At 41.5% G+C, this 12,934-nt stretch overlaps 1 protein-coding gene across 1 annotated transcript in view; it reads right to left on the bottom strand.

Annotated features, from left to right (window-relative positions):
• LOC126426915 (heat shock protein 60A) overlaps positions 1–12,934 on the bottom strand; it is a 72,154-nt gene that overhangs the window by 49,213 nt on the left and 10,007 nt on the right. The window contains exons 3-4 of the mRNA XM_050089019.1: positions 10,477–10,729; positions 833–981 (exon numbers count right to left, since the gene is read on the bottom strand). Of these exons, the coding sequence (XP_049944976.1) occupies positions 833–981; positions 10,477–10,729 (402 nt within the window). The remainder of the gene's footprint in view (positions 1–832; positions 982–10,476; positions 10,730–12,934) is intronic.

Here is a 12,934-nt window from a genome sequence, read left to right as displayed (position 1 = left end):
TGAGTAGCACTGTGGTGTAGTGGTTATGATACTAAACTGTTGCATGGAGGGTCGAGAGTTGAAAACTCACCTGGACTGTACAATTTTAATTTCTATATTCGATTAAAGTACAGTCTAGAAGTATCCACAAATGTCAAGAATCACTGTACTGGAATGTTCTGTAGCTGTATATATACCGTATGTGTTCTGGCCGGAGGCAGTTTGCTCTGCACTCTTGTATGTGCAAGTGCTGAATAAACCTTCGTTAAGTGAAGTTAGTGTTTGTCACACATCTAATTACACCTTCTGCTAAGTGACAAAGTGCATTTTGTTTGATGCTCTATCATTGATCCCGTTGTGACAACATTTACTTCAGATGTCAGAAACACACAGTTTCAATTTATATTGCCCATTAAAACATTCACATATTCTTTGCACACTATATTATGAAAAGGGAAGACTGCTACTCACTATTTAGAGGAAATGTTGAATTGCAGACAAAACAAAAATACTGCTAAACATGCTGAAATTACTTAACCCCCCTACACACACACACACACACACACACACACACACACACACACACACACACCCACCCACCTCTGGCCGTTGAGGCTGGACTGCGAGCTACTGCGCCTGATGGCAGAAGCAATCTCGGTGATAGCGATAGGGCAAAGAGGAGGCTAGGGGTGGGGATGGGGAGAAATAGCAGGGGTAGGAGGGGAGGAAGGTAAAGCGCTGCCTGTGGGGAACATGCATAGACATGGTTCCAATTTTTCCAATAAATTCAATTCCCATATTTTCCAGAAAATCACTACCCTGAAACGAATTTGTCAAATTCTGAAACGCTCACCTTCTTCATGGCCTCCGAGATAAGTTGACCAACTTTCTCATCTCCATTGGCAGAGATGGTTGCCACCTGCGCAATCTCCTCAGGTGTGGTCACCGGCTTAGAGAGTGTCTTCAGATGATCAATAATGGCATCAACGGCCATCATCACACCTGCCGGTAAATGCAACATGATAAGAATGAGATACTTTTACGATACACACACTTACCTAACACCTGCACTGAATAAAAGCAACATTTTGAGACTAACATAGACCAGATGAACACACATTTCTCAATTGTGTCCAAAGTTCACTATAAATATTGGCAGTTATAGTGAATCACTGTATCACAGAACAGACATACGTACGAGTATCACAAAACAGATAAACTCCATTTCCGTGACAGTCACATATGTAGAACAAAATGAGTCTGCCAAAATGGCAAACCTTAGAGCTCCAGACTGGATAAACACACAAAAGTCACTACGAACAAAAACATTTTTAACTGTCACAGTGCTTTCCTTTTTTTGTTGGGCGTTCAGTCTTCTGACAGGCTTGCTGCACCCTTCACAACTTTTTCTTCTGTATCAACCTCTTAATCTCTGAGTAGCACTTGCACAAGGCTGCCTCAATTATTTAATAATAATATTACGATAAGGTCAGACTGCTACTCGTCATACAAAGGAAACATTGAATATAACAGAGGGAAAAATTCCACGACACACACACACACACACACACACACACACACACACACACACACACACACACACACACAGAGAGGCAGACATGTGTAAATCATAGTTTTACATGTGTCTGCCTGTGTCTGTATGTGTGCAGATGGATGTGTATGCGCGCGCAAGTGTATACCTGTCCTTTTTCCCACCTAAGGTAAGTCTTCCCACTCCCGGGATTGGAATGACTCCCTACCCTCTCCCTTAAAACTCACATCCTTTCTTCTTTCTCTCTCCTTCCCTCTTTCCTGATGAAGCAACCTGGGGTTGTAAAAGCTTGAAATGTGTGTGTGTTTTATTGTGTCTATTTACCAGCACTTTCCCATTTGGTAAAGGAAACATTGAGTCGCACACTGAGGGGGAGGGGGACCTGCTATACATTTGGATTTTTGGCCAAAACAAATACCTTCTAGTCAAGTAGAGAACCCCTCCCCCCCTCCCCAAACACGCACACACCCAAGACACACAGGCACACATGAGCAACGTGTCTGGCCTCCGAGGCTGGACTGTGTAACTCAATGCTTCCTCTATACGGTGAGTAGCAACCTACCCTTTTTCATAAGACTGTCTTTATTCCATCCTGGATTTTTCCATTGATTGGCCTTAATTTGATGGGCCTCAAATAGTTCTTTAGGTTCTGACATTTAATTAATTCCAATGCTAAGTGTTTGTAAAGGTACTCTCTGAATTCCTTTCTATGCTAATGTGGCCTTCATTTAGTTCTTTGATACCTTAATCGCAACACAGTTTGCCACTGGTTCTCTTCAAATAGACAGAGGAGCTGTCAAATGTGCCTACATTAGATATCTGTATTACATTCAGTCTACATGCTCACTTTCATGAGGTTTGTACTAAAGCTGGATTTAAATGTAAGTACAACACTAATTGAAAATTCTGTACACAGAATACCAAGATATATACTCGTGTTATGTACGTATATGCTATAGCTAATTTTCTTCTACACTTTTTCCACAGCTTCAGTCTAATAACGACCTTCTGAAATGTGTAACATTTAATACAAACATGTGCAATCAAGAACTTTCCATATTTCAAAGTTATGTTGAATCTGAATGGTCAGCTGCTTCTACCATGGATGTATTTCTGCATCAAGTAATGGGATAAGCAACTCTGACAAAGTACAGAGTGTAATGGTTTGGCACGTGGGAATGAGCATTTCTGAAACGGCAAACCTAGTCAGCTGTTTGTGTTCTACTGTTGCGAGCAACTACGCAAAGTAGTTGAAGGATGGTGAAACCGTGAGTAGGTGACGAGGTATTAAATGTCCACACTTCATCATACAACATGGATGTTGGAGGCTTATCTTCTAGGCAACAAGTTTTGGAAGATTCGATGACAGGGTAAAATGCTGCTGCAGGCAGAAGTGTATCACTGCACACAGTTGAGCACATGCCAAACATGGGGTTTCAGCAGCAGAGAACACTTACATGTTCCCACATTAACCCAGCAACCTTGTTAATTATGGCTCCAGTGGGCATGGGACTGCAGAGTAGTCACGTAGATGTAGGTCACTGAGAATGGACTGTGAATAAGCTGCCCAGTTGAATAGATCATTTCTCGTTACATCAGGCGTGACTCGTGACTTGCCCATACGGAGTCACTTCCATTCCTACCATCAAATTATCACAAAAATTGTTGTCGATACTCCTGAGTTCCCCAGATAGCTTTATCAGTAGAGCACTCTACTACAAAAAGTCCCAGGTTCGAGTCCCAGCTAGACACTCAATTTTAATCTGTCAGAAGCTTCCATTCATTAACATTCCTGTGGTGTTGCTTGTAGCTCCATCTTATTGCCAAAGATGTGTCATTCACTGGATAAAGGGCAAGTTGTTGAGTGAGAAATTAGGGAATCATTTTAACATACGGCACAGAATTAACAGTTACTGCATCGCTATCCTTACTGTTCTTACACTGATGGAAAGGACAGAAATCCACAAAGCCATTTGCCAAAATTGCACATAAACTAACTTCCCGAACATAAAGAGGCTTCTTATAAGTGCGCGCGCGCGCACACACCCACCCACCCACCCACGCACACACACACACACACACACACACACACACACACATCCTACGTTGTTCACTTTTGCATCAATTTATCACTTTGGAGACCAAGCCTGAGCATAGCTCGGGGCACAACTGTGTTCAAAAGCCCACACCTGAGTATAGGTTGGGCCACATTTCTTAGATGCGCGAGCCATGTATCGCTCAACAACTGGGCTCATTTCATAAGAGAACAATGTAGGGACATCTCGCTACCTACCACGTAACTGGTGCAGCGTTCTGTTGCAAATTTCTATAATTATATTGAAAGAAACATTACCGAATTTAACAGCGGCCATCGTGAATGGGTGAGCCAATGAAATTGCATTAATGTAATATTGTGTGTGTATTTGTTATAGTGTTTGCAGTTTGCCTTAATTCTGCTATAAATATGTCACATTTGCTGTGTGAGCAAGAAATTTCAGAAGCTCAAGTGGATGAAACTGCTCAGTAACTCACCTCGTGTTTTTTTCTTGGGGGCATAATTATACGTCGTCGTACTTTTTTTAAAATCTGTATTCTCTCAAAGAACCACAGTAAATATGAAAAATAATTTTTGAAGCTTGGCCCTTTTTAGTATTATTACTCCTGAAGACCCCCCCATGAACCATGGACCTTGCCGTTGGTGGGGAGGCTTGCGTGCCTCAGCGATACAGATAGCCGTACCGTAGGTGCAACCACAACGGAGGGGTATCTGTTGAGAGGCCAGACAAACGTGTGGTTCCTGAAGAGGGGCAGCAGCCTTTTCAGTAGTTGCAAGAGCAACAGTCTGGATGATCGATTGACTGATCTGGCCTTGTAACAATAACCAAAACTCTCTTTCAAATTCGAAAGGTGGCAGGGGTAAAATACAGGGAGCGAAAGGCTATTTACAATTTGTACAGAAACCAGATGGCAGTTATAAGAGTCGAGGGACATGAAAGGGAAGCAGTGGTTGGGAAGGGAGTAAGACAGGGTTGTAGCCTCTCCCCGATGTTGTTCAATCTGTATATTGAGCAAGCAGTAAAGGAAACAAAAGAAAAATTCCGAGTAGGTATTAAAATTCATGGAGAAGAAATAAAAACTTTGAGGTTCGCCGATGACATTGTAATTCTGTCAGAGACAGCAAAGGACTTGGAAGAGCAGTTGAATGGAATGGACAGTGTCTTGAAAGGAGGATATAAGATGATCAACAACAAAAGCAAAACAAGGATAATGGAATGTAGTCAAATTAAATCGGGTGATGCTGAGGGGATTAGATTAGGAAATGAGACACTTAAAGTAGTAAAGGAGTTTTGGTATTTAGGGAGCAAAATAACTGATGATGGTCGAAGTAGAGAGGACATAAAATGTAGGCTGGCAATGGCAAGGAAAGCGTTTCTGAAGAAGAGAAATTTGTTAACATCCAGTATTGATTTAAGTGTCAGGAAGTCCTTTCTGAAAGTATTCGTATGGGCTGTAGCCATGTATGGAAGTGGAACATGGACAATAAATAGTTTGGACGAGAAGAGAATAGAAGCTTTCGAAATGTGGTGCTACAGAAGAATGCTGAAGATTAGATGGGTAGATCACATAACTAATGAGGAAGTATTGAATAGAATTGGGGAGAAGAGAAGTTTGTGGCACGACTTGACCAGAAGAAGGGATCGGTTGGTAGGACATGTTCTGAGGCATCAAGGGATCACCAATTTAGTATTGGAGGGCAGCGTGGAGGGTAAAAATCGTAGAGGGAGACCAAGAGATGAATACACTAAGCAGATTCAGAAGGATGTAGGTTGCAGTAGGTACTGGGAGATGAAAAAGCTTGCACAGGATAGAGTAGCATGGAGAGCTGCATCAAACCAGTCTCAGGACTGAAGACCACAACAACAACAACAACAACAACAACAACAGCACTCCTGAAGAGACATCAATTATGTATGTGAAGTAACACTTTAAATTAAAGCACAAATGGCCAGTTTCCTAGGTCCAATATTAATATTAAGTGCCTCGTCTCCAAATAATCTGTAGCACTTTGCCTCATAAGTTTGTCGTGGATAATGGCCTGGATCAAGAGAGTACAGTATATGAAGTTTGTAAGAATGATAACTGAAGGCTCCATGGTGAATCACCATGTGTCACTTCAAAATTTTATTAATATCACCTGATGGAACAATCCAGTTACACAGTTATCTTAAAACGATGCAGGAAGGCATGTCCCATTTTCACCATATCTTCAACATTTTGGAAATATGCTTTCAGTGTGTAATGACTTTGTCCATCAAACAAAAAATCCACCGCAAATAACCAGCTAGTTGTGCAGACAGTGGGGTTTAACACACCCCTACCATGTTTCACCACCCCATGTCACTGATGAAAATTATAGCTGGTATCAAGACACTTAGTACTTTAAACTCTAGCCGAAGTTTCAGCTCATACACCGTATGCTGCTGGAACACAGTTTTCTCTGAATATGAGCACAACTGATGCCTTTGTCAAATCAAATCACTAGCACTTTCTTTACAGCACTGTGGTGTCACTTGCAGTAATTTAAACTAACTCTGATGTTACATTTCAATTTCACACCTTTCTTGTGCAGCCACACCTCAGGTTGCATCAGACACCAACAGGAATCCTGATTGGCTGCTGCTGCTGTTAAAGAGTCTCCACATGCAATAATTTGGAAACACGCAAAGCTGCGAACGGATAAACAACATAGCAGTTTGTGGCACCCACTTGAGACCAGTTACACCAGTCACAAAGCAAACTTACAGCAAATCTAATTCCATGTGACACAGACTTTACCCTTACTTTCAACATGCCTACTGAGTCAACTATTCTGCACAGTTTTCACTGCCCAATTGCACAATTTGTCATTTTTAACTGCATTGTCAATTATACGATGTCCTCTATGTGGTTCTTCATTAGCAGTACAGACAATTTTGTAACTATGGCAAACAGAGGAACAAGTGTGGATGGATATGTGCGTGTGTGCGAGTGTATACCTGTCCTTTTTTCCCCCCAAGGTAAGTCCTTCCGCTCCTGGGATTGGAATGACTCCTTACCCTCTCCCTTAAAACCCACTTCCTTTCGTCTTCCCCTCTCCTTCCCTCTTTCCTGATGAGGCAACAGTTTGTTGCGAAAGCTTGAATTTTGTGTGTATGTTTGTGTTTGTTTGTGTGTCTATCGACCTGCCAGCGCTTTTGTTCGGTAAGTCACCTCATCTTTGTTTTTATATATAATTTTTCCCACGTGGAATGTTTCCTTCCATTATATTAATGATGGTTTGTTAGATACTTTCCGTTACATCTTGAGTGAAGAAGATGGTTTCCTCTTTCTGGTTACCGTATTTACTCGAATCTAAGCCGCACTCTAATCTAAGCCGCACCTGAAAAATGAGACTCAAAATCAAGGAAAAAAAATTTTCCCGAATCTAAGCCGCATCTGAAATTTGAGATTCGAAATTCAAGGGGAGAGAAAAGTTTTAGGCCGCATCTCCAAATTGAAACAAAGTTGGTCCATTGTAATATGACACACAATTTAGGTCGAATGAATGACGATACAGCTACAGTGGGTTGGTTCGAGTCGTAACCTTAGCAGTTAAGCTTTACCAGGTAGTCATTGCTATGCGTCAGGCATTCCGTCCGTATTTATACAGGTACCCTTCCTTTTTCATGTGCTTCATTTTGAATTGATTGCTTATTTTTCTTTGATCTGAAAAGCGTCGTTTTCTTTGTTATAAGTGTTTACGTCACTGTAAGCTGAAAATGCATTACTGTAGTGTGTCATGCATTGTTTGTCGCATTCTGATAGTGCGTGTTTACGGCCTGTCGCCGCTCGCGGCATGGATTGCTTTAGTGCCCAGTACCACCGCTTTTTAAAAAAAAAAAAAAAAAAAAGAGAGAGAGAGAGAGAGAGAGAGAGAGAGGAATCATCTCATAGCAAAACAATGGCAAGATACTGCTATTTGTTGTTACTTACACTGCGTATGATAGAAGATGTTCTGAACGAGATTTTAGCGACAATTTTTCTCCGTTTGAAAATCTTTGCAGACGCCTCTTTAGTACATTACATTCTGCACAGAAATTAGAGTCATCTTATATTTAAAAATCTAGTCAATTGCTGTGCTTCATTCCTGACTGTATCACTATTAGGCATAAGAATAATACGAATACATACATGACATATGTATATTCTTCCGCAATTGGTGTTGTCTCACTCTAGTTTCGTAGTTTATTAGGCAGACAGGATTTAAATGAGATAGCAGCAAACACGAAACAATACATGGCAAAATGTTTATATTCGTATTATTCTTATGGTGAAGAGAATACTGCATACGATTCACAATTCATAGAAGTTCCTATTAGCAACCATCTCTTCTCACAGGTAGGATAAAATTCAGAACGTAGAGTTGGCCATATTGACAAACATCCCAAACAGTCTTGCCAGTCGGATTTTCGTAGTACACTGAAATGCTGCTACATTCGAAGATGAACAATATGGAATTTGTATTTACTTCGTTGGATAATGTATGAAAATGCAATGGTCGAAACTCGGGGCGGAGAAAAAAAAAAGCTAGTCTTCCACCTTTTTTTTTAGTTTATTTGCTGACGCAGAGGATATGGTCCCAGTATTTATCTTTGTGCCTACTGCCTACAGAGCTTGCCTGTGTAGCGCTACATATATTCGACGGCAGAAGTTAGTTGTGGCGGCACCCACCAACGTTTTTCAGAACTTCCGATTGCTTTGCACTCGATTCTAAGCCGCAGGTGGTTTTTTGGGTTACAAAAACCGGAAAAAAAGTGCGGCTTAGATTCGAGTAAATACGGTATGTGAATTCACAGAACACAAGGTACTGGGCAATGGAGAATTCTAACATTGTGCGTCAGTAACTATTATATAATGAAAACAAGTCAACATTTGTCGCAGTGTAACGGGAACACACAGCACTGGACCGATATATTTTTGACATTACACTCAAAACTGTTGCATATACGGAAATTTGACACATTTTGCACTCAACTCGCTGAAAATGAAAGACAATACTGCCTCTACTAGCAAGATGGGGCAACATGTCCCAGGTTTAGAGTATCCCTGGAGCTAGTCCACAATGTCTTCACTGAGGAAGGAAGTGTCAGCAAATATTAATGGCAACCACATTTGCCAGATCCAACAACATGCTATTTTCTCAAGTGGAGACACTAAGAGCACGGCCAATGATACAAATACACACACAATACAGGAACTGAAAGACAGCAGCAGCCGTGAAGCTGTCACCACTGATATCTGAACTTAACGCCCGATGTATCTGAATATGCTTAGACGTGCACAGCTGTGGCAGGGAGTCACTTTCAACATCATCTATAAATGTTTTTTTCACTGTAAATGAATGATAAGTCCATTTCAACTCTTAATTTCTGTAATTTCATTGCATTGCCTTTATAATTACATGGCTACAGCTATCTGCTCCACCCTGTAGCACCACCTCCGTGCTCTTACATGAGTAATGCACACCATCAAGCAGCTGAAGGTGAACAGTTGCTTTCTCATTTTGTTGATGATTTTAGAAGTTCTGTCACTTTAGTAACCTACAGTGTGTTTCTAAAACCACTCACATAAAATGTCTGCAATGATTAAATCCACACATCCAGGGGAAGGAACTGTGTGGTAGTTATGCAATGCAGTTTTCATATTGCACCTCTTTGAAAAGCATACAAGCCAATTTGTCAACTTGCTGCAGAGACAAAGGTGCCAACATACATTGCAAAACACAGTAAGTGTTGCTAATTAAGCAGCTAGAAGAAAGTGTCGGTTTTCCTTTAAAAACCCCCCATATTATACACATTCAATAACTCCATTAAGCCTTCTACACTTTGAAGTACAGATGGTCTCTAGTTAAAGCAGATGAAGTGACCCACTAAGTATAATACAGGACAGCCAAACTGGAAACTGAGGAGGGGGAGGGGGAGGGTGGTGGTGATAGTACATCAATTGTCCTAAGCCCTAATGCCTCCCACTGTCACTGTCAACAGATAGCAGTCACTGAAACTGGTTGTACAACAATACTGCTTCTTACATGCAGCTCCAACTACCACAATGTAAACATACTATTAGCCAGAAGACTTCAGATGCCTGCCGGGCTGCGAACAAACGCGAGCTGCGACAGTGGATTCTGTATGCTATGAAGTTCAAGGGATACCTTCCTTACTTTCCCCACCTTACAATGCAGCCAGTTATATAATTGGCCTGGAAATGATGTTTTCAGAAACACACAAACTTCTGACAACCTCTGCACAATATCAGGTATATACGCACACAGGGAAAAAAGTCCTGGAGTTTTCTCTGATTTCCCAGATAAAAATACACTTTTACCCAGGTGAAAAGACACAATACTGCTGGCAAAAGTACTTTTTTTAAAGTTAAGTGACGATGTACTTTCCCTCGGAGCTGCAAAACTTATCAATCCTTCAAATCATGAAGATTTTATACACTGGTGTAGAACTTCCCAGCAATTTAGGAAATTGAACCAAGCAAAAAGCAATGAGTTTTGGAAAGATCTCTGATGAGTGGCACCCTAATATATTTTGTTGATAGTTTGTAGTAAAACTGTTTCTCACACAAATGATTTTGTATTCACATGTAACCCCGCCCCACCACTGTAAAGTTACACATACAAATACCTCAATATTTCGGATGAATTCCTCAATCAGTAACTTTTGCAGGTACAGATTAGGCCCAACATGGGTCATAACACCTTTAAATAAGAAGGCAAACTAGTTTCAGTAACTATTTACCATTAACACAGAACCTAGCCTGTAAACCTACACAGTACCCAGATTCACCCCCTACATCAGAAAGACGGCTTCTTATACAGAAACATTTACCAACAGGAAATTAAGTGAGACAGTACACACCTCTGCGAATTTCTATAGGGTTGGCACCCTTGCTGATCTTTTCGAAGCCTTCTTTGGCGATGGCTCGTGCCAACACGGTGGCAGTCGTCGTGCCGTCTCCAGCCTCCTCGTTAGTGTTGTTGGCGACATCTTGCACCAGCTTGGCACCGATGTTCTGGAACTTGTCCTTCAGCTCCACACCTTTCGCGACAGTCACGCCGTCTTTGGTTATCTTCGGACTGCCCCAGGACTGCTCCAATATTACGTTGCGGCCCTATAACGATGATTTGAGTCAAAATACTACTCAAAAAAGTAAAGATTGTAGAGTTACAGACTATTCCCTGTAACACTAATGCTTTTCCTGTTGAGTGATGGCAGATGAATCTTTATAAGTTTTGTCTAAAGAATTTTATTAAACATGTTAACATAAAAAGAATTTGTGGATTTTCTGTTTCGTTTGAGCACCTGACCTTGTGACACTGAGGCCTCGTGCTTTTCAGCAGATGCCACAGCACAGGCCAATATGACTGCCAATTGCCTGTGACTGGAAGAAGATACTGCCTGCATCGTAAAGAGCTTCACTGAATATTATTATAATATCAACTGCCAAAATATGTTATGAAAGATGTTTTAACATGTTGAATTCTGTAGCAGTATGTTCCTGCTGAGTCTACTGTTCACGAATGTGATCCGATATTGTACATTGCAGTTACTGTAACACTCTGCAATAAAATTGTTCTCCGTAGTGAAGAATTACTGGAATTTAAACTGCGAGGGACATTTACTTCATCCAAAAAAAATCCTTTTACGGTACATCAGGATAAGAAGTAGAATTTTTATCTTCAGAAAGTGAACAAGTCAAATTATTCTGAAGTATCTCCGAGAGGGGTGTGGGTGGAGGCCACGATAGCAGGAATAAACCTTAAAAAAAATTGAAACACTGACATTAGCAAATTACTCTGTAATTTTGCTTGTAACTAATAAGAGTTCTATGGAATTAAATCACAAACATATTTTCTCTTCTCATGTTATTGGAGTTGAAGATTCTTCAAAATATGTTTCTGCTCAGGAAAAACAGAACACCTTTACTTACTAGAGACAGGATGTTCATATTCACATGATATGTACATTAATACATTCTGAAGAAATAATTAGCATTTGAGTCATGTCAACCTGCGGGGAACGTCAACATGGGTATCCATGGTGCAACACAACCTACCGGTAAAATGTGCCTGCAGCTCGTGTTGTTGCTATGACCCGAAGGTAACGGATGCGCAAATGTGCAGGATGCCTCACAGACGAATGCACGAACCGTAACGTCAAATCAGTTTGTTTGAAGAAGGGTGCACTTTTGCCATGAGAGAATGTGATGCAGGGAAATTCCTGCTCGTGTTGGAAGAAGTGTTTTGGCAGTGCAACAGGTGTGTGCAGAATGGTTCACGGACAGCCACAGAACACTAAGAGACGAGTCAAGTCGCGCCACCCGGACCGCCTCCCGAGTTTGACACCTGATCCGAATGCCACGGCAGAACAGATCTGCGTCGTCCTCGCCTTTGGCACAATGGTGAAACAATGTAATACATTGTACACTGTCAGGGATGACAGACAGTCACCATTTATTGCGGCATGGGTTATGTAACAGTTGCCCACTTCTCAGACTACCTTTGATGAATGAGCAGAAACATGCTAGACGGCAATGGAGTATGGAATGACATCATTGGGTTGGTTGGTTGGTGGTTGAAGGGATCAAACAGCAAGGTCATCAGTCCCTTGTTTCAAAGGTGGTCTATTCGGGCAGATTTACATCTCAGAAGAGTCACAACGATAAAAGGTAAAATGCTAAAAAACGTAAAAGTGCAGCTGTGTTGCCAATGGTGAAAACAAAAGGAGGGAAGTCAGCCGGTGGGCAATTCCAAGGCTATGCTAGAGGCAGGAAATATCCCACCACTGATGCAGTACAAGCAAGACCACCTGCTATTCAAAAGCGTTCACCTGCTAGAATGTAAAAGTGCGTATTGTAGGAGGAGACGAACCAAATCCAAAAAGCAATAAAAACAGAGTAAAACGGAAAGAAAAGAGAATCTTTGCCAGGGAGGGGAATCAGGAATCTCCAAACACAGCTTACAGTGGGAGACACCCCAACCCTCACCGCCCTGCCCCTACTCCAGAGGGAAATTAAAAACCTTAGAACTGAAAATAAAAACCACTTTCGCAGAGGAAACTGAGAACCAGTTCAACCACCTGGGAATCATCTGCCAATATTAAAGGTAAAGTGCAGGGAAGTCAGTACTTAGTACACAGAGCCAAAAGAAGGAGCATTTCACTAAAATGCGGGCTACCGACTGGAAGGCTCCACAACCACAAAGTGCGGGTGGCTCATTATGCAAAAGAAAACCATGGGTCAGCCTGGTATGGCTGATGCGGAGATGACACAGGGTGGTCGAGTCCTTTTGGGAGAGGCGAAAGGAAGAACACCACG

The sequence above is a fragment of the Schistocerca serialis genome, chromosome 11, assembly GCF_023864345.2.
Source record: "Schistocerca serialis cubense isolate TAMUIC-IGC-003099 chromosome 11, iqSchSeri2.2, whole genome shotgun sequence".
Classification (NCBI taxonomy): domain Eukaryota; kingdom Metazoa; phylum Arthropoda; class Insecta; order Orthoptera; family Acrididae; genus Schistocerca; species Schistocerca serialis.
Note: the sequence above shows the minus strand (reverse complement) of the source record. Positions and strands in the feature narration are given on the sequence as shown.